Here is a 20,970-nt window from a genome sequence, read left to right on the forward strand (position 1 = left end):
AATTGGGGTGGGGCAGAGGGGGCTGGGGGGGACTTCAAAGGGTGTTGGGAGGCACAGGGGGCCGTAGGGGACTGTCACAGAGGGTTGAAGGGCTAGGGGGGGGTTGGACTGCAGGGCGATATTTGGGGGGGCTGGGGGGAGCGATGAGGGCTGCCGGGGGGGTTCCAAGGGATCTTGGGGGGAAGTTCCAGAGGCTGTCTCCCTCCGCTCCAAGCGGTGGCGCTCTCCCGCCTGCTGCCTATCTAGCCACCCCCTCATCCCTCTCTATGTTTCTATCGCTAATACGCCCTGGCCACGCGGCGCCGGGGGAGCCGCTCTGTCCCGCCCCCTCCCTAACTCGTTGGATTGCCGGAGGGGCGGGGGTCACAGGGGGAACCGGGACCCCCCAATCTGTCACAAAAAACAAAACAGGGCCCGTGGGGACCACCCAGGACGAAGCCGCAGGACTTCCCCACTTCGTCCCCCGCGCCCCTCACGGGCCTTGTTCTGTCCCCCGCCTCTTCTCCCAAATCGAGCGGGGGGCTCCGTTGCCATGGCGACAGCGCTAGGCCTGCGGCCTACTCGAGAGGGGGCTTTGTTGTCGGGGCAACCCATGTAGGCCCCGCTGGTGGGCGGGGGGGGGGACTGGGGAGGGGGGGAGGATACACAGAGAGAGAGAAAGGGTCTCGACCCGCAACTGCGGCCCCCGATCATTTCCAGATGTGGGTTGGTCGGAGAAGGGGAGGGGGGTGGACCCCGGAGGGGCGGGAGGGGAGGGGAGGGCAGGGGAGGGCAGGGCCGGGCCGGGCCGGGCCGGGCCGGGAGGAGGCACTGAGCGGGTTTTTCCTGTCCCCGCAGCCCCGGTGAGTCACGGGAGAGGCGGCAGCGTGAGACCCGGAGAGGGTGGGGGTGACGGACGGTAACTTCCCACCCCTTACACCGTGTCCCCGGCCCGCCCCGGACATGAGGCTGCTGCGGGGAAGGTGAGGGGCCATCCCCCGACCCTCCGGCCTGTGCACCCATGCTCCCGGGGCTCTGCTGGGGGCTGGGAGAGCCCGCGAGGCTGGGCCACGGATCGGGAGGGGCTGGGGTCGGGGTCGGGGTGTGTGCGCGGTTACTGGGGCAAACGCGGGCTCGGGCGGTGTTGGCGAGGGGAAACGAGTGTTTGTGTTGGGGTGCTGGGACAGGTAGGGGAGAGGGGCTTGGGGGGGTCACGGCGTGTGTGTGGTTAGGGGCAGGGGGGACTTTGGGGTTGGTGGGGGTGGTGTCCAAAGGCTGGGAGCGGCCCGGAGCGGATTGGTAGCACCTGGTTTGGCACGATGGCACCTCGCTGGCACTGCCACCCCGCTGCCACCCTGCTGCCACTGCCACCACGCAGGTGGACACCGGGATTTGGCACAGAGCTGAGGCTTGGTTCTGTGTCTTCTGGGTCCTCCCCAGGGTAAGTAGATGCTCCCCAAAATGCTTTTCTCTCCTTCTCCCACAGGGGCTGATCCTGTGTCTCTCCCACTCTGGCCATGGCCTCCCAGCCACAGCCCCTCTGCCCCACTGTGCCCTGTGCCTCCCCCACCGGCACTGGGGTGGGCAGGCTGGCGTCCAGCAGCCCTGAGAGAGGTCTGTCCCACACAGAGAGATAGGGGTGGGGGGGTTCGTCTCCCTGCTCGGTGCTGGGGGAGCCCCCCAGGGTTGCCATGCTGGTGCCTGAGGTCAGTCCTCAGCCCTGTTGGCCATCCTGGGGCTCCTCTGACATGTTGTGTCTCCTCTCCCGGTTGTCCCACAGGCAGTGCCCGACCCAAGCCACCCCTTCGCCCCAAGCCCCGCGTGCTGCCCAAGCCGGCTGTGCCCACCAAGCCCCCCCTGGCACAGCCCCCACCAGCCCCACGCAACCCTCGCCCCGAGCTGCCCTCTGCCGAGAAGATGAACCGTCTGGCTGGGCCCCAGCCCTACAGCGGGGGCGGCACGGGGGGGCTTCTCCGCCGCCCCTCTTTCACCTTCAGGGGACCTGAGACCCCCATCGGGAAGGGGTCCCTGCCCCCCCTGGTCACAGCTGCTGAGGATTGCAGTTTGTCCCTCCTGGAGGGGGTGCCCCCTGCTCCCCTAACCCCTTCTCGCAAGGGCCCAGCTCCCTTCAAGGTGACACCGGTGCCGGTGGCCACTAAACCTGAGCGGTTCCCGGGCACCACGGTGGAGGAGATCCTGGCCAAGATGGAGAGGGAGGACCCGGGCAGCCCGGAGCGGGCCCGTCTCTCCCCCTTCTGCCCTGACCCCTCCTCTCGCTTTGGATCCAAAACCTTCTCAGCCTTCCGGAGGCGGCCCAGTGGGGAGGGGGACAGAGCCCCCCCTGGAGAAGCCCTCCTGACCCCTCTGCCCACAGCAGGCAAGCTGGGGACAAGGGACAAGGGACACCCAATTGTCAAGACAAGGTGAGGGACTGGAGACTGACCCTGGGGGGTGAGAGGCTGTGGGGAGGGGGTCCGTGGTTCCGAGCCCCCCTGGGGATAGGAATAATGGAGCTGAGGGCTGGTGTCCGTGTGTCCTGACCACAGGAGGAGCTGCCCCGAGGGCTGGGAAGCGAGCCAGCCAGGTCCCAGGGCAGGGAATAGCGGGAAGGGGGGCACTGCCCCTGGGAAATGCTCTCGTTTTTCCCACCCTGGTTATTTTTTCTCCTGCTGGGCCATGCCAAGGCTCTGGGAGCAGGCGGATCTGCGGACCCCCAGCTGTGGGATGTCCTGGGTGGGTGCCAGCCCCTGGCCATGCTCCTGGAGCTGCCGGGGAAGTGGGACAGGGATATTTAAAACCTGGGTGTGAGAACCTCACTCTGCAGAGAGCTGGAACTTCCTTGGAAGGGGGATTGCAGCCATTCCCCTCCCACCCCCTGCATCTGAGGCCCTGCTGGTAACACAGTGCTGCTTTTGGGTAGGATTTGCATTGATTAAGGGTTCCTGTGGTTCACCGCTGTGGCTGGGGTGGGTGGTGTGGGAGAAGGGGAGCTGTGGCACAGCAGGGATTGATCCCCCCCTTCCTCTTTTCCCTCTGGCAGCAGCTCCCCCCCCGCCGGCCTGGGCTGTGCCGGGGACCCCTGCGGACACTGGCGGCCACCATCCCCCCCTGACGTGAGTTGTGGCCTGGCCCCCCCGCCGTGGCGGCTGCACTCCTGGGCTCTCTCCTTCGGGGCTCTCCTGTCTCCTCAGAGCTCCCTCTCTGTGGGGTGCGTCTCTCCCTCTCCTCTCTCCCTCTCCTCTCTCCCTCTCCTCTCTCCCTCTCCTCTCTCCCTCTCCTCTCTCCCTCTCCTCTCTCCCTCTCCTCTCTCCCTCTCCTCTCTCCTCTCCTCGCTGGGCACCCCTGGGACACCACTGTCCCTGGGGAGGGGGTGATGTGTGCCAGCACTGAGGCGTGGGCCGGGAGCAGCCCTGAGTCACTTGCCGGGTTCAGTGGCCCGGCAGGTATGTGGCAGGGCAGGACAGGACCCGCTGGGCTCCCCGCCAGCCTCTGTGGTGTGGGGTGGTGACAGGGGCACCCGACCCTAGGCACCACATGTAGTGGGGGTGGCACCAATTACCCCTGCTGTGCTGGGCAGGGGTGGGGGAGGCTGGGCTGGGGGGCAGTTTTACTTCATCATGCTTCAGTTCTTCCTCTCCATCTGTCTCAGGGTGGCACAGCTCAGCCCAGCTGCAGGGTGGGCACCTGGGTCGTGGGAGGGGGCCGAGGTCTGGGGGATGACACCTGGGAGGTTCCTCTCAAATGACTCCCCACCTCTGACTTTCTCTGTAGCTCTCCTCGCTCCAGTCGGGCACCTTTGGACCCCCCGGCTCCCCCCGGACCCCCACCTGCCCAGCCCCAGGGGCTCCTTTCCAGCCTGCCAAACCCTCCACCTCAGCCCCTGGCTCCCCCGATGCCCCCCCTGAGCTCCCAGCCCCTGGTTTGCCCACCCTGGCCCCCAGCTCCTCTGAGCCCTCTGCTCAGCCCCCCCCAGGGATCCCAGCCCCGGGTGCTCCATTCTCCTCCACCCAACCCCAGCGTGGTGCCTCCCACTCCCCTGGCTCCCCCCACACCCCTGGAGAGGGATCCCCTGACACCTCCAGCCCCCCTGCCACTCCTGAGCTGCCCCCCAGAGTCACTTGCCCCCCCGGCTCTCCTGAGGCTGCCACTGAGCCCCCAGTCTCCCCCAGCCCACCCCCTGAGCCCTCTGCCACAGCCTCCCGCCCCCCAGGGTCCCCAGAGGGGCCCAATGACTCCCTGGAGTTCCCTGAGGGTCCTGACAGCAACCCCCCTGCCCCCTCCCAGCACTTGGGACACCGTCACTCTTCAGAGGGGGCTCTGCAGCCCCCACCAGTGGGACAGGGCCTGGAGGGGCTGCGGGGGTCACTGAGCACCCTGCCCTGTCCCGGTGACCCCCTGCCTGACACCCCCCTGGGCAGCAGCTCCAGCTGGAGCCTCTCCCAGTCCTTTGAGTGGACTTTCCCCTCACGGGGGGCACAGCAGCTGGCATCCCCCCCCTGCTCCCCCATCTCTGAGACCACTGACCCAGGGTTGTCTGAGGAGGGGGAGTCAGATGGGGGGGACTGGGCCCCCCCCCCCCCCGTGCTCCCAGGGGGATAGCAGCTTCGAGAGGCCTGGCCCCACGGTGGGGGCTCCTGGTCCAGGGGGTCCTGTGGCCCAGAAAGAGGCAGGGGGCTTAGGAGATGAGGGGGAGGCAGAGGGGGGTGTCACCCTGTCCCACTCCACACTCGATGTGACAGAGCCCATCCAGGACCCAGCTCAGCCCCAGCCCCCTGCTGAGGAGGGTCAGGACTCACCAGACCAGGACCCACGGGCTCCCACCACTCCCACTGACTGCCCCAGTATCCTGCAGGGCCCTGGGGCGCCGGGCCGGGCTGAAGGACCCTCACGGAACCCTGACACCCATGGTGACCCAGGCTGGCTGATGGAGCTGCTGGTGTCACCAGGGCCCCACAGCACTGGGCACGGCTCTGTGGAGGCACCAGAGGTATGGAAATGGCACTGGGACTGGGGAATGGGAATGGGAGTGGGGGTCCCATGGGGTGGGGGGGCAGGCAGTGGGGTCTGGCCTCCCCTTGGGATGGTGCTCTGCTCTTTCTGTGTTCCCCAGGCACCCAAGGCCATTCCCCCTCTCTTCTCTCCAGCTCAGCTCCATGAGCCAGGGCTGGGACCCCCCCTGACCCTTCTCCCCCTCCCCAGGGCTTGCTGGGATGGTCACGTAAGGACCTGTGCAGCGCCTTTGGCATCGGCCGCCCGGCCCAGCCCGGTGCTTTCGGTTGGACCCACCGGGCTGCAGGCAGGGAGGGAGACTGGCCCAGCAAGACACAGCGGCACCGGGAGCTCCAGACCCAGCCCGGCTGGGATGGCACTCGCCACCCTGGGGAAGGTGACCACCAGGACTGGGGCAGTGATGGCCAAGGGAGGGGGCTGGGCTGCAGTGATTGGTCCCAGCCCCCTGGGGCCGTGGAGAGCGGCGACCCACAGGACCAGGAGTTTGGTGCAGGCAAACCCAAGTGGGGGACGAGCTATGGCAGTGGGGAGCAGTCGGGCTGCAGGAAGGCTGACTGGAGCCACAGCCAGCAACAGGACCAGGAGACCAGCTCCGGGCAGTCCAGTTGGGCTGGTGGGTTCAGTTCTGGGGACCCAGAGAGCCGGGACAGGGATGTCAGACCTGGCTGGGCTGGCGAGTACGGCAGTGGAGACATGGGGATGAAGGAGAGGGAGCTCACCCCAGCCTGGGCCAGCAAATACAGCAGCAGGGACACCAAGACTGAGGATTTTACGCTGGGCTGGGCTGGCAGAACCAGCACTGGGGACACTGGGACTCCAGAGAAAGAGTTCAGCCCCAGCAGAGCGGCCTGGGACAGCAGGTACAGCACCAGGGACATGGAGAGCCAGGACAGGGAGTTCAGCCCCAGCAGACCAGCTCGGGCTGGTGACTACAGCACCCAGGACATGGAGAGCCAGGACAGGGAGTTCAGCCCCAGCAGACCAGCTGAGGATGGTGAGAACAGCAGTGGGGATGTGGAGACCCAGGCTGGGGACTTCACACGCAGGAGACCAACCTGGGATAATGGATACAGCAGCAGAGACACAGAGAGTCAGGACAGGGATTTCAAAGCCAACAGACCAACCTGGGATGATGGATCCAGGAGTGGGGATGTGGAGAGCCAGGACAGGGACTTCACACTCAGCAGACCAGCCTGGGATGAGGGACCCAGCACCAGGGATTTAGAGACCCAGGACAGAGACTTCATAGCCATCAGACCAAGCTGGGATGATGGATCCAGGAGTAGGGAATTGGAGACCCAGGACAGAGACTTCAAAGAGAGCAGACCAAGCTGGGATGATGGATCCAGCACCAGGGATGTGGAGACCCAGGACAGAGACTTCAAAGAGAGCAGGCCAAGCTGGGATGATGGATCCAGCACCAGGGATGTGGATGACCAGGACAGTAGGTTTAGACCCGACAGACCAGTCTGGGATGTTGAATACAGCACCAGGGTTGTGGAGACTCAGGACAAGGAGTTGAAGCCCAGCAGACCAGCCTGGGATGAGTACTGTGGTCAGGACTTGGAGAGCCAGGACCTGGAGTTCAGCCCTAGCAGAGCAGCTGCAGCCAGCGAGGACAGCAGAGGAGATGTGGGGACCCGGGATGGAGAGTTCAGCTCCAACAGACCAGCCTGGGGTGATGGATACAGCTCCAGGGAGGTGGAAAGCCAAAACCAAGAGTTCAGCCCCAGGCAAGCGGCTGAGGCCAGCGAACAGAGCAGCAGGGACATGGAGAGCCAGGATGGGGACTTCACACCCAGCAGAGAGGCTTGGGATGATGGAGCAACCACCCGGGACACGGACAACCAGGAGAGGGACTTCACACCCAGCAGAGCAGCCTGGAGTGAGGGATACAGCACCCAGGACATGGAGAGCCAGGACCGGGAGTTCAGCCCCAGCAGACGGACCGGGGACAGCCAGGACAGCAGTGGGGAGGGGGGAACATGGGGAGGGGTGTTCAACCCCAGCAGAGTGACCTGGGAGGGTGAATACAGGAGCAGGGGCACAGAGAGCGAAGACCAAGAGTTTGGACCCAGCAGACCGGCCTGGCCCAGCCAGTTGAGCTCTGGCAGCACCGCGCTGGCAGCCAGAGGGTTCAGTGCTGCCCGGCAGAGCTGGGCTGGTGAGCAGGGTGGGGGCCAGGCTGGGCTGGATGGCACCTTGGGGGTGGGGAAGGACAATGTCCCCATCCCCCTGGCCCTGGAGCTGGGCTGGGGCAGCACCAGACCCCAGGACTGGGCTGAGGGGCCAGGGGGAGCTGAGCTGGGCGTCACCGGGACAGAGCGAGAATTGGATCCCTCCAGAACCTCCTTGGGTGGCTCTGTGCCCTGGGCTGGGGGAGTGGGGGCTGGTGGCCTGCTGGAGCCCCTGGGTGGCTGGGGCAGGGGTCTCTCCTTCAGCAGCTCCGAGGGGGCTGGACTGGTGGATCCAGGCTGGAGCCAAGAGCTGGATGGAGCTATGGGAGGCACGGAGCCTCAGGACACTGAGGCCAAGCGCCGGGAATGGGCTGAAGCCTTTGGGGCCCGCTGTGCCGCTCGGAACCGGGACTGTGGGGAGCAGAGCCCAGGGGGCAACTCCGGCACCATGAGAGGGTAAGGAGCCAGGGGGAACCCCAGTGTAGGGACCTTGCGCTGGGTCTGGGGTTGCTGGTGTTCCTTCAGCCCCTCCTGAATGCGGCAGAACCAGCCCCCTGCCCCTGTTGCCTCTTCCATTCTGGGCAGCTGGGGGGTCCCAAAGCCATAAACTTCCTGGAGTATTGGGGTCCCAGGAGGAGGAGCCCCTGATGCCAGCACTGTCCCCATCCCTCTCCTGCTCCTGCCCCTGGGTATCCAAGTTCTGCCCTGGCCTTTGGGAAGGGGCTTCAGTCGAACTTCCCTTGGTGTGACATTCCAGGAGAGGAGGGGAGTCCTAGACACCCAGATTCCTACCTGGCCTCAGGGCAGCAGCATGTGGCCCTTCCTCTGCCTCAGTTTCCTTTGGGGGGCTGGCAGAGGGGAGGTTAGGAGGACATAGGGGCTCTCTGGAGCTGGAGGAACAGAGGGGTCTTGTCTCCCTAAGCAGAAGCACCTTGGATCCCAGCCTGTTGGAGGGTGACACTCCAGCAGTCCCCCTGGCCACGGAGCACTCCCAGAGTGAGTCGCCCAGCCCCACCAAGGAGAGGGATGTCTCTGAGATGGCTGCTGCCCCACCCAGCCCCCCAGCCTCTCCCCTACTGCCAAGGACTGCTGGTGACACCCTGCCAGACATGGAGAACCAAGGAGTTCCCCTGGGCCACCCAGATGGGAAGAGCCCACAGAGCGGGGAGGAGGAGGGACTCCCCCAGCCCGAGGGACCCCCAGACCACACCAAGCAGGAGTTTACCTTCCTGGAGGTGAGTGGGGAGGGGGCAGATCCTGGCCCCTTGTACAGCCTGGGGTGGGGGTTGCTGTCACAGGGACACTGTTGGGAGCCCTGACCCTGTCCCCCTCTGGGAATGGGGGCTTTAACATCCCCCAGGGGACAGGCTGTCAATTCAGGGCCCCAAGTTTGGGGGGGGGGGGGGGGGGGCATGGGCAGTGGGTTCAGGGATCCCAGTGCTGTTGAGGGGCTGTGGGCAGGCTGGGAGAGTGGGGTGGGGGTCCTGGGGTCCCGGTGCTGTTGTAGCGGTCCCTGGGCAGGCCGGGTGGGAGGATGAGGGTCCTGGGAACCCCATGTCTGTTGCAAGGGTCTGTGGGCAAGCTGGGTGGGCAGGGGTCCGTAGGTGCTGACCCCTCCTCCCAGGACACAGAGGTGCTGGACAGCCGCCTGTACCGAAGCAAAGCCAACCTGGGCCGCCAGCGCAGCCCCCGGCCCCCTGCCCTGCGCCCCGCAGCCACCCCCCCAGGGGACAGCTGGATCTTCCGGGACTCCACAGGTGACGAGGGGGACACAGGGGCCGTGGGGCCGCCTGTCCTCGTCAGGGTGTCTGGTGGTGACAATGTCTCCCCTGTCCCCTGCAGACCCCCGGCCGTGCCCCCCAGCCGTGTCCTCGGATGAGGAAGCAGCGGAGGAGCCCCGGAGCCGGCGGGCACGGGGGCCCCCCTTGGGGAGGGGGGTCCGGGTCCCGCTCTTCCCTGGCCTCAGCACCTCTGCTCTCAAGGTGGGAGGGGGCAACAAGGGAGTGACACCCCTGGGTTGACAAGGGGAGGGGAAACTGAGGTAGGGTGGGGGCTGGGGGAGCAATGGGAGGGTTTGGGGGAGCAGAGAACCCCACACACCTTCTGACTTTACCCTTCTGCACCCAGGCCAAGCTGAGGGGCCGGAACCGCTCGGTGGAGGAGGGGGCGTCAGCAGGGGACAGCAAGGCCACTCCCCCCAGGGACCCCCACGTGCAGCGCTCCAAGTCCTGCAAGATCCCCAGCTGGAGTGGGAGACCCCCAGCACTGCCCCCCAAACCGGAGAGATCCTCAGGGTGGGTGTGAGGACATGGGAACCTTGGGGAGGGGGTGAGGGCAGGGGGCTGTGGGGGGTGGAGATGGGTTTTGGGGTGCAGTGAGGCCAGTGCTGTGGCATTCAGTGTTCCCCAAGGGGTCCACCCTGGGTCTCAGGGGTGTTTGTGAGGGGCTTGTGCTTATGCTGTGCTGGCCCCCTAGGTCAGACTCCTCCCCGCCCCACTGGCTGCAAGCACTGAAGCTGAAGAAGAAGAAGCCATGACCACGTGAGTGTGGGGGCTTGGGGCATTATGGGGACAGACCCTAGCCCCTCCTGGGGCCTCTACTCCCTCCCTGCTTGTCTGGGGGGCTGGAGGGGAGGTGCAGGCTGGGAGGTGACACAGGTAGGAGTGTGTCCCCATGTCCCTGAGCTCTGGCCAGGGACTCTTGAAGTGGGTCACCCCCCAAGGTGGGTCAGCCTGGACTGGGTACCCCCTGGGGGTCCTCACTCCCCACCCCACTCTCCCTTTCAGGCTCATTCTCCCACCAGCATGCCCCCGAGGCTGATGGCTGCTGTCCCCTCCCCTCCGTGGGACACAATCACACACATCTATGCACTTTGTACAATGCTCGCAGGGTCCCTGCCCCCTCCCCAGCCCCCCTCTGGGACCCTCCTTCCCCTTGGGGGCAGGGGGGTGGCCTGCGCTCCTCCCCTGCTCCCCTGCTCTTCAGACACAGGTGCAGGTTGGGATCTGGTGCCACTTGGACAGCACAATAAAACTCCCTTGGTTGTTTTTGGGGGGGTCCTGGCTCTTCTCTCAGCCCCTCTGGGATGGGGCAGCCCTGAGAGGGGACGCTGGCACCGAGACAACCACCAGGAGGAGCCCCCTGCCCACACGGGGCTGGTGCCCCCACCTCATCAGCCCTGGGTGCTGCCTGGCAGGTGAGGGGACAGGGATGTCCCCAGGGCTGCACCCGGTGCCCTGTGGGTGCTGAGGTCACCCCGAAGAAGAGTGGGTACAGATTCCACCCACCCTGTCCCCCTCCTGGCACGCTGAGTGTCCTGGCCTGCCCAGGGGGAGTAGCCATGGTGTGACCCCGCTCCATGGGGAACAGGGGTCCCCCTCCTGTGGCTCAGACCCCCCCCAGGGGACACGCTGCCCCTCCGTTGCTGGGTCAGTGCCTGGAGCCACTGCTGTGGCCCCATTTTGGGTGAAGATCTCCAGCACCCCTCACTGCCGGACTGGGCTCCCCCAAAAACCCTAAGACCCCCCTGCCCACCCCCACGGCCCCACTGCCTGATGAGGTTACAGATGACTGGTGGTTACCACCCCGCTGCTCCTTATCACCGCATTGCTGATAAGAGCCCCCCCGGGGGGAGGCTGCCCAGAGCTGTGGGGACCCTGCAGTCTCCCGGCATCACCGTGGGGGGGCTGAGAGGGGGTTACCTGTTCCCCATGCTGCCCACAGGGTACAGAAATATCCGAGCTGGTTATTATTAGTGCTGCTGGTTACCCACAGCCCCCCCGCTGCTTTGCTGCTGAGACCCGGGATCTAATTAATGGCTTTTATTTCCCTGTTTTGTTCCTTTTATGAGCTCCTGGGCTTCAGCAGCGTCTTTGGCAGGCCGGGGGTGTGGGGGGCTGTCCCTCTTCAAACAAACTCGGGTTGAGTGCGCCAGCGCTTGCCTCCCTGCCTCAATTTGTAGAAGTTTTAATTAAATCTTAATTTTCTTCAGGCCCCCCAGCCACCCTTCCGCCATGTGAGTGACTCATTACTCATTATCTCCAGACCCGTCAAACCCCGCGTTGTTGTCCCAGGCTAAGGCTTTGGGACCCTCTTTGGTGTTCACCATGGTCACTCCCCTTCCTCCTCTTCCACTCCTTTCCTTCTAATTTTGGAGACCCCTTTGAGCAGCCCAGTTCCTCTGGGAACCCAAAAGGGTCTTGGCACCCCCTGACCCTCACCCAGTCCCCCGAGCACACAAACACACACCCCACCCCCTCCTTTCCAGTCCCCGAGGGTCTCATGGCTTTTTGGACTTCACTTTCTGCAAAGTCCCGCTTAGTTTCTGTGGTGTTTTTTTACCAAAGCTGTAACAGCTCAGCTGTGCCCTGGCAGGGTGGGAGCTCCTCTCCTCCTCCTCCTTCCTCCTGCTCGGATATTTTATTTTTGGGGTGAGGGGTGAGTTTTCGTTCTTGGCTCAGCTGACACCTTTGCTGTCTTCAGCTCAGTGAAGTCAGGATGCAGCCAGGGCTTTCTCCATTGCCCCCTGCTCCCCCAGCAGAGGCTGTCCTAAAATACTCTTGGTGTGGGCTGGAGGGGTTCTGGAGCTCCCCCTCCCCAGGTTTTTGTTAAAGGCACAGAGGTGCTCCCAGCACATTGTGCTTGAATCATCTGGGACCCTCCTGTTGCCGCCGCTGGGTGCAAAATGCAAAACCGTGTGAGCAAGATGTAAAAACCCCCCAGTGCCGAACGCCAAATGTGGCATTCCAAAGAACAAACACCAAACACGGCTCCCCGACACAAAGTGCCCAGCACATCTCTCAAGTGCGAAATGCGAAGCCCGGAGCGCCCCGTCCCGGTGCAAACCACCGGCAGCAACACCCCAGAAGTGCCACCCCGAAGGCACGTTGTGAGTTGGGGGGGGGCGGCCCCTCCCCCGCCCCCCCTGCAATCCCCCGGGGGCTATCTCAAGGGCTGAGGCTTTGACACTTGGGTGCGAGGTTGGTGAAACCCCCCGGGAAGGAGCCAGATGGAGGGGGGGGGGGGGGTGAGCTGTGAAATTTCCCACGGGGGCTCCCCCCCGTCCCACCCACCCCATCCAGGAGGAGGGCGGAGGAGGAGGAGGAGGAGGAAGGGGAGGTAACGCTGTGGGATCGGTGGGGCCAGGCTCAGACGAGCCGGCGATCCCGGAATGAGCTGAGCCCAACCGAGCTGAGCCGGGCGGGATGGAGGAGGCGGCGGACGCCTACACCTACGGGGAGAACGAGACGGAGTGCGAGTACACGGAGTGGGGGCCCTCGCTGGCACTGTTGCCCACCATCTACCTGCTGGTCTTCCTGCTGGGCACGGCAGGCAACGGGCTGGTCCTCTGGACCGTCTTCAAGGGCGGCCGCGACCGCCGCCGCTCAGCCGACACCTTCATTGCCAACCTGGCCGCCGCTGACCTCACCTTCGTGGCCACCCTACCCCTCTGGGCCGCCTACGCCTGGCTGGGCTACCACTGGCCCTTCGGGACGGCCGCCTGCAAGGTCAGCAGCTACCTGGTCTTTGTCAACATGTACGCCAGCGTCTTCTGCCTGACGGGGCTGAGCTTCGACCGCTACCTGGCCATCGTCCGGCCCCTGGCCACCGCCAAGCTGCGCTCGCGGGTCAACGGGCTGGTGGCCACGGTGGCCCTGTGGGTGCTAGCAGCGCTGCTGGCCCTGCCTGCCCTGGTGCTGCGGCGGGCGGCCGCCCTCGGGGGAGACTCCAAGATCACCTGCTATATGGACTACGGGGGCCTGGCCGCCCCGGGGACGGAGGTTGCCTGGGAGGTGGGGCTGGGGCTCTCCTCCACCGCCCTGGGCTTCGTTGCTCCCTTCGCCGTCATGCTGACCTGCTACTTCTTCATCGCCCGCACCGTGGCCACCCACTTCCGACGGGAGCGGGCCGAGGGGCCCCGCAAGCGCAAGCGGCTCCTCACCATCATTACGGTGCTGGTGGCCGCCTTCGGGGGCTGCTGGCTTCCCTTCCACCTGGTCAAGACCGTCTACGTCCTGATGGACCTGGAGGTGCTGGCCTGGTCCTGTGGCCTCCACGCCTTCCTCAACAACCTCCATCCCTACTGCACCAGCATCGCCTACGTCAACAGCTGCCTCAACCCCTTCCTCTACGCCTTCTTCGACCCCCGGTTCCGCCACGCCTGCGCCGCGCTCCTCTGCTGCCGGACCCCCGGCACCGGCACTGACCGCTCCGCCAGCTACTCCTCGGGGCACAGCCACACCCCCGGCGGCAAGGGGGGGCCGGCCCTGGGGGGCAAGCTGGACCCCACCACCCAGGAGACGCTCTTCCGTGCCTGATCCCCCTCCTCTATTCACACCCTCCCCTGGTGCCCCCTGAGCTGGTCTCCTTGGGGGGACCCCACCACCGCGTCCTCGCCCCAGAGCCTGGCTTGCTTTGGGGACATCGCCCACCGCGGGAAAGCCCTGCTTGCGGGAAGGGGAAACTGAGGCAGACCCTGGGAGGAGCCCCTAAGGGGCTCAGGCAGGGGCGGCTGTCCCCAGCGCCCGCAGGGCTTCGTATTTTGTGACAAATAAATGAATTTTGGTTAAAAAAGGAGCAGGGTGTGCGTAGTTCCCTCGGGGGGGTATTGGGGTGGATGGAGGGGGACATGTTGTGGGGTGACACAGAGGGGTGGAGGTATGGCTGGGTGTGGGCAGGGGTTGTGTGTGTCTGTACACTACGGGGTGCATCCACACCCCACATCTTCCTGCGGCCTCTCCTGGGTACCCCCGGACCTGACTAGCTCCTCTGGGGGGCTGAAGCCACGGGTGAGCTCCCCCCGGCCTTTCCCCCAGCACAACCTTTGGGAAACACAGAAATTCTCATTCTAATACATCTGAACAGTGAAGTGTGCCGGAGCGGGGGAGGTAATAGCAAAAAGCCCCCCCAGGGGTCCCGCCTGCCCCAGCCCCCACATAGCTGCTCTGATTGCATCAGGCAGACGCCCTGTCCCTCTCCCTGTCCCACCAAATCCCATTTTCGGGCTTTTCTCCTCCTTATCTGGGTGACTCACCCCTGCAGGGGCGTGAAAAGGGGTGTTGGGTGCCCAAACCTGAAGGACAGGGAGAAGGTTTGGGTTCAGACAGGGTTTCTTTTGGGGGGCAGACAGGACAATAGTCCACATGAACCCGGGGTTTTGCTGAGCCACCAAATGGCTCCTGTCCAATATCCTCCCTCCCAACCCACCCAGCCCTGGCTGCTTCCTCAGGCTTCGCTCTAAATAAATCTTCCCCCTATTTGTTATTTACATCCTTCATTTACTCGTGATGAACTATCCTGCCTCCTCAGCCTTTGTTCCCACTTGGAAAGGATGCGGGATCATTACTGGGTTCCTTGGGAAGCTTCCCGCCGAGGGGGGTGGGGGGGCTACATTAACCTTCCCGCTTGCCACTATCTAAATTTGGGAGCCAGCCCGGCAGGAGTCATCCCTCCGCCGGGACGATCCTTTGTCTTAACGAAGCAAATGGAGGAGGGGGCCGGTGTGGCTGGATAAACCACCCAGCCAAGGGGTTGGGAGGCTGTGGGGGCTCTTCTCCTCCCGCTAGAGAATTTTTGGGGGGGTTTCCGCATGGCTCTGGTTTGATTTCAGAGCCGAAGGAGTGCAGGGGGTGGAAATGCTGTATCTGGGGCTATGGCCCGGAGGGAAATTTGGGGAAGAAATGTGTTTACAATTCAAGGCGCCTTCCAGGCTCGCTCTCCCGGAGAGACCCCCTGATACTGCCCATCCATCAGTCTGTCTGTCCATCCATCAACCTGTCTGTCCATCCGTTCTTCTCTCCATCCCTCCATACCTTTAGTCATCTATCTATCTATCTATCTATCTATCTATCTATCTATCTATCTATCTATCTATCTATCTATCCTCCCCCTCCTCCATAGTTCCCTCCTTCTCTCCCTCCATCCATTCCATCATCCTCCCTTCCATCCTTCCCTCGACCTCTCCATCCCTTACTCTCCAGTCCTCTGTCCCACCATCCCTCTATTCCTTATTCCCCCAATCCATCCAATCCCCCAATTCCTTATCCTTTCCATCCCTCCATCCCTCTCTCCATCCTTTTATCTTTTCCATCTTTCCATCTTTCCATCCCTCTCCCCATTCCTCTGTCCCTCGTTCCCTCCGTCACCCCCCCAACCCCAAACGACCCCGCACTCAAGGGGGTGCCGGGGCCCCCGCTTTTCTGCAGGGGGGGGTGTCATCGGGGTCTGTTTCCTCCCCGGCAAGGCGCGGAAATGGCTGTAGGGCTGCGGGCCAGCGGAGACAGGAGCCGCCGACTTTCTATCCGCCTCTTGGAGATTTCCCTTTCCCTTCCAGGAGGGAAATGTTTGCTCGAGGAGTCTCTGGGGGAACTGCGGGGACACAGCACAAAAAAAAAAAATACACCAGGAGGGAGGCGGGAGGGAAGGGGTAGGGGGGGCCCGGACCACCCGTCGGAAGGAGATAAGGAAGGTGTTGCCTTCCTGGCAGCGCGGCGGAGGAAAGATGAGGAGGAGAGATAGAGAGGGGACAGCTGGGGACCGCGGGGGGGGGGACACTGTGCCGACAGCGGGAGCATCCTCGGGAAACCCTGGGAAGGGCGGGGGGCCTTCGGGGTAAATTTGGGGTCTCTAACTCCTGCTGAGAGTTCCAGATGGTCTGGGGGCTGCGGGGCACGGTCCCGTGTCACTAAATCCCAATCCCGTGTCCCCGAATCCCGCGGGGACATGACGCTGGGCAGGGGGAATGATTGTGCCCGGGGACCTTTGGCTGGAGATGAAGGTGTCTGGGGGGGGACGGGGACAGGAATGGGGTCAGAAATCACCCCCTCTCCCCCCCCTCCCTGAGAACCCTCACACCCCGAGATGCTGTTTTCAGCCACCAAACGACCGAGGGGGAGGTTCAACACCCCCACCCCCTCCCTCACCCCATCCCACCAGGGGTGCCGAAATAATTTAGCGATGTGCTAAGTCGGGCCCCCTTTGAAGTGCCCCCTCCCCGCTAACAGCCGGCTCTGGCTGCCTTCACACATCGTCCCCCCCAGCGTACATGGGGGTCCCCCGGACACCCCCATCCTCGCACCACGGTGGGCAGGGGAGCCTGGGGATGCAGGGGGAACACGTGGAGTTGGGAGGAACTTTTCTCATCGATCAGAAACAGAAATAAACGGAGGGGACTTTAGGAGAAAGTGATGGAGTGGTGGGTCATTTTGGGTATTCCCTACGGGTGTGTGTCCCCATGCCAAGCCCACCCAAAATCTGGCCTTTGACACCCCTCGGGGAGGTCTAGTTCTCTCCGTGTCTGGAGAAGAAATACTTCAGGTGGCTGTGGGGAGCTCTGGGGGTTTTGGAGGGTGAGCTCTGGGGGGTGGAAGTAATGTATGGATGGATGGACAGAAGGACACCTGGTGGGACGGGTGGATGGCCACCAGGGTGACATTTGCAGCGGGCGGGGCAGGAGGTGCCCTGGACACCCCAACCAGCTGCAGCTCGTCCTGGCATCCTTGCCTGGGGGAACACGCAGCCCCCCACGTCCCCCCGCGCTGGCCGGACACAGCACAGCTGCTGCCCGACCTCTGGGCTCGGGTGAGTGGAAACAGCCCCCGCGTCCCCCTGCCCGTTCGGGGGGGTCCCGCGGTGACAGGGGATGACCCGGCTGCCGGCAGCTGCGCCGGGAGACGCTGCCCGCGGAATAACAGGAAGGGCCGGGAGGAGAACCGGGGGGGGCTGATGCCTTCTGCAGGCTGAGGGACAGCCCCTGCACCCACACACGCTCGGACCCAGAGCACACGAGTATGTCCCACAACACACACGCGTGTCCCCAAAGCACACGTCTGTCCTTGCCACACATCCGTGTCCCCAGCACCCCCGGTGTCCCCAACACACGGGCGTGTGGCCATCCCCGAACCGGGCTGCGCTGACGCTCTTTATTGTCGAGGTTCGGCTCTGAAAAAGTGCCGCCGTGTTACAAAATTTCGCGGGTATAAAATGCTCCGTACAAATACCAGGGGGAGGAGATTCAGCTTCTCCCCCTTCGCCTTCTGCGCCCCATCCAGGGTATGCGGGGGAAAGGGGAAGGAGGGAAGAGGAGAGAGGAAAAAGGAAAAAAGAAAACGAGAAAGAAAACGGGAAAGAAAACTAGGAAAGGAAAGGGATAAAGAGCTAGAGAAACAATATAATTAAAAAGACAAAGAAAAAAAGGAAAGGAAAAAGAAAAAAGAAAAAATTAAAAAGCCAAAGAAAAGGAAACTGCTGAGGCTGAGGGTGCAGGGGAGGGTGAGGGGGCAGAAGCCCGGAGCGGGTCAGGCAGCTGCCCCCATACCCAGCTCGCTGCGGGACGGGGGTGGCCACGCCCTGAGGACACCCGTGGGGGCTGCTACCCCCGTGGCGTAGCACCGGAGCCCGAAGAGGAACCCCCAGTCATTTCTGTTTGGGAAAGAGGGAGAGGGTTTGTCAGGGGATCTGGGAGCCGTGGGTCGGCTCGTCGGCCGCTGTCCCTGGAGCTGGCCCGGAGGGACGCGGAGTGTCCTCGGCGTCCAGAGGGTGCTGGGGGTATCACAGACTTACCAGAAATAAAAGAAATAAAAAAAAAAAAGAAAAAAAAGAAAAAAGAGCCGAGGTGCCCCTTCCCGGCAGTAGCGCAGACACGGGGCCGTTGGCTTGCGGATTTTTGTTTTTTTTTTCCTTTTTTTTTTTTTTTTTTTTTTTTTGGCATTCCTTTTGCCTCCCAACCTTCCCGCAGGGCAGCAGGACGGAGGAGGTGACCGAGCCCCGCGGAGCCCGGTTTGTCCCCGGAGCTGGTTCGTCCCCGGCCCGGTCCAGTGTCATGGGTCCATCCTGGGGGAATGAGCTGGGTGCTGTCACCAGGTCCTGGGCTTGGCCCCCTCTGGCTTTTTGGGGAGGCTGTAGATTGTGGGCAGGATTCATGAGGGTCCCCCAGGTGCTGCTTTGGGGCTGATAAGTGGGGAGGTCCTTGGTGTTCCTGCAGGGCTTGTGCAGATTTTGGGGGTCCCTCTGCCAGCTGGGAGGGGTTGCCCCCCTGACCCCAGCGATGGGCGGTGCAGGAGACCCCTGTGGGACTCCCACAGGACCTCGACCACCTCTGGGTGGTGGGAACAGGAGATCCAAGGTGAGGGTGCTGGAGGGTGCCTGCAGTGCAGAAACTCCCTTTTTGGGGCAAAAGGAAGAGAATCCACAGCCAGGTCTCCTCCACCACAGCTGGGCCAGTGTCTTGATGGCCACCCCAGCCCGGGGGGGAGACGGAAGGGGACAGGGACAAGGCACAGTCAGGTGTCCCCACCGGGGGGCCAGGTCGGGGGGCCATGGGCAATGATGGGGGTCTCTAAACGTCCTCGTCCTCGCTGGCCTTGCTCCAGCGGTGGCAGCAGTTGGCCGTGATGCCCAGCAAGAAGTTGGTGGCCACCGAGGCGATGGAGACAACAAAGCCAACAAAGGCAATGAAGAGATAATCGTCCAGCGTCAGGGTGAGGTGGCAGGCCTGGAAGCTCTCCTCCGTCAGTGAGAGCAGGGGGGCTCCTGCAACCTCGGGGGGGGCCCGGCACTCGGCCAGCTGAGGGTCTGGGGGGAAAGGGGTGTAAGGGGGGGTGGCTGAGCCCCAGTATGGAGGGGGCAGAAGGGTCTTGGAGGGGACAAAGGGGTCTTGGAAAGGATGTGGCACTTGGACAGCGAGGGTCTGGGGGGAGCAGGGGTGTCAGGGTGTCCAAAAGGTCTTGTGGGGAAAAGTGTGGTTTGGGGGGGGAGGGGCAGAGGTGTCAGGGGAATGGCTGGGCCATGGAATGAGGGAGCAGGAGGTCTTAGGGGGGACAGAGTGGTCTTGGGGAGGGACAGGGCATTCGGAGGTGTCTCAAGAGGGACAGGGTGTCTTGTGTGGTACAGGGTGGTGTCAGGGAGGATAGGGGATCTCAAGGGGGGACAGAGTATCTCAGGGGCTACAGGAGGTCTCAGGAGGACAGGGTGCTCTTTGGAGAGGACAGGGAGTTCGGGGGAGACAAGGGGTCTCAAGGGGAATGGGGTATCTCAAAGGAGGATGGGGTGTCTCAGGAGGGGAGCAGGAGGGACTTGGGGGGGCAGAGGGGGTCCCCCTGACACCTACCTGAGGCGCAGCGCTGGATGCGTCCCCGCAGCCACTTGAGGAAGGGCTCCATGGCACAGCCGCAGACCCAGGGGTTGCCCCCCAGGCGCAGCCCCACCAGGCCGGGCAGCCCCTCCAGGGCCTCCAGGCTGATGGCCGCCAGCCCCCCGTAGCTCAGGTCCAGCTCCCGCAGCTGGGGCAGCCCGCGGAAGGCCTGGGGGTGCAGACGCCTCAGCCCAGGGTTGTGGCTCAGGTCCAGGCGCTGCAGCCCGCTGGCCCCCAGGAACATGTCCGCGGGGAGCAGGCTGAGGTTGTTGTAGCTGAGGTCGAGGTGTGCCAAGCGCCGAGCCCCTCGGAACAGCCCGGCCGGCAGCCCGGGCAGGGAATTGTTGCGCAGGTCGAGGGCGCGGAGCTGTGTCTGGCAGCCCAGGTACCCCGGGGGGATGCTGCCCAGCCGGTTGTGCGCCAGGCTCAGGTTCCCGGTGTCCGGTGGCAGCTCCGGGGGCACCGAGAAGAGCCGCCGCCCGCTGCAGTCCACCGCCTGCCCCCCGCAGGCGCAGAGAGCCGGGCAGCCCCTCCCGGACCCTGCTGCTGCCACCGCCGCTGCCGCCACCAGCCAGGGGCCCAGCAGCATGGCGGGGGTCCCCGACGGACCCTCACGGGGCAACCCTCACGGGGCGGTGGGGGCCATGAGGGTGTTGGGAAGGGGCCACCCGAAGGGTGAGGCTGAGGGCTGCCAGGCCCAGGGAGAGGGGAGGGGGTCCGGGCTAGCAGAGAGACACTCCGGGCATCCCGGTGGCATCCAGGGGGCAACGCAGACGCCACCCAAAGGCTGCGGGCACCAGGGCTGATGTCAGCTGCCTGCAGGGGAGAGGGGTAGGAGAAAGCCCTGGTAGCCACAGGCCGTGGTAGCCACAGGTTGTGGTAGCCACACACCATGGTAACCACACATCATGGTAGCCACACACCATGCTAGACACACACTACAATAACCGCACAGCGTGGTAGCCACACACCATGATAGCCACACACTGTGGTAGACACAAGCCATGCTAGACACACACCCAGATGGAGGTTCACAGATCATGCAGCCCAGCTGGCCACATGGGCTGCCTGACCCCTCCCTGTGCCCCCCCATGCCAAGGCCACCCCACTTCTCCAAGCACCCCCTGGGGAACTTGGCCAAAAAAGAGCCCCCAGCCCCACCGGCCTTGGTCAGCAGGGGAGGGCAGAGCCAGTGGTGCCTCCAGAGCCTCCCTGCCAGCCCCCACCCTGCAGGGCCTGGGGTGCCCGTCTGCTGCAGGGACAGCCCCCTGCCAGCACCCACCGTGTCCCCCTGCACGGCATCCCCCGCGTCTGGCCTGCTCTCACTCCCCGAAGCTCACCCACCTCTGCCCCCTCCTTTCTCACCCATCACCCTCCTGCTCCACCCTGGGCCTACCACCCCGGGGATGGGGACACACTGCCCCGGCCACCCCCTCCCCGCAGCCCCCTGATCCCCCGGCACTGCAGGGGTCTCCAGGGTACTCACGCTGGCAGGGGATGACTGCGGGTCCCCGGGTAACTGCCCTCACCCCGGGGGCCACCAAATGGGGTGAGTGGCTCCTGCAGCCGCAGCCGAAGCTGGTAAGGGTGGGAGTGGGTCTTTCCCCACCTCCTTCCTCCCCTCCTCCTCCTCGTCCTCCCTTGTCTCTCTCTTTCTCTGTCTCTTTTTTTTTT

General features: G+C 64.1%; 3 protein-coding genes across 3 annotated transcripts; 2 read left to right on the plus strand and 1 right to left on the minus strand.

Moving 5' to 3' along the window:
- Window positions 1–829: 829 nt before the first annotated feature.
- On the plus strand, window positions 830–10,214 carry TNKS1BP1 (tankyrase 1 binding protein 1). Its single transcript, XM_071762142.1, is given in 13 exon segments — window positions 830–962; window positions 1,466–1,593; window positions 1,760–2,402; window positions 3,020–3,092; window positions 3,751–4,548; window positions 4,550–4,966; window positions 5,179–7,622; window positions 8,092–8,401; window positions 8,791–8,923; window positions 9,009–9,148; window positions 9,294–9,460; window positions 9,642–9,706; window positions 9,953–10,214. Coding segments are annotated over 11 exon segments (5,283 nt in total). The 5' UTR covers window positions 830–962; window positions 1,466–1,496; the 3' UTR covers window positions 9,703–9,706; window positions 9,953–10,214.
- A 2,051-nt stretch (window positions 10,215–12,265) lies between these two features.
- On the plus strand, window positions 12,266–13,614 carry APLNR (apelin receptor). Its single transcript, XM_071762152.1, has one exon. The coding sequence runs from the start codon at window positions 12,371–12,373 to the stop codon at window positions 13,481–13,483; it is 1,113 nt and encodes a 370-aa protein (XP_071618253.1). The 5' UTR covers window positions 12,266–12,370; the 3' UTR covers window positions 13,484–13,614.
- A 4,256-nt stretch (window positions 13,615–17,870) lies between these two features.
- On the minus strand, window positions 17,871–20,112 carry LRRC55 (leucine rich repeat containing 55). Its single transcript, XM_071761846.1, has 2 exons — window positions 19,273–20,112; window positions 17,871–18,737 (listed from the first exon to the last, which is right to left on the minus strand). Exons 1-2 carry the CDS (start codon window positions 19,883–19,885, stop codon window positions 18,502–18,504), a joined length of 849 nt encoding a protein of 282 aa, XP_071617947.1. The 5' UTR covers window positions 19,886–20,112; the 3' UTR covers window positions 17,871–18,501.
- Window positions 20,113–20,970: the final 858 nt, after the last annotated feature.

This window comes from Heliangelus exortis, chromosome 18 (assembly GCF_036169615.1).
Source record: "Heliangelus exortis chromosome 18, bHelExo1.hap1, whole genome shotgun sequence".
Taxonomy (NCBI): domain Eukaryota; kingdom Metazoa; phylum Chordata; class Aves; order Apodiformes; family Trochilidae; genus Heliangelus; species Heliangelus exortis.

What these genes read in the sequence shown, in the direction of transcription:
- LRRC55 (XM_071761846.1), bottom strand. Translation starts at nt 19,885, where the DNA reads ATGCTGCTGGGCCCCTGGCTGGTGGCGGCAGCGGCGGTGGCAGCAGCA. An exon ending in CATCCAGCGCTGCGCCTCAG is followed by an intron (nt 18,738 to 19,272) that starts GTAGGTGTCAGG and finishes CTTTCCCCCCAG; the next exon opens with ACCCTCAGCTGGCCGAGTGC.
- APLNR (XM_071762152.1), top strand. Translation starts at nt 12,371, where the DNA reads ATGGAGGAGGCGGCGGACGCCTACACCTACGGGGAGAACGAGACGGAG.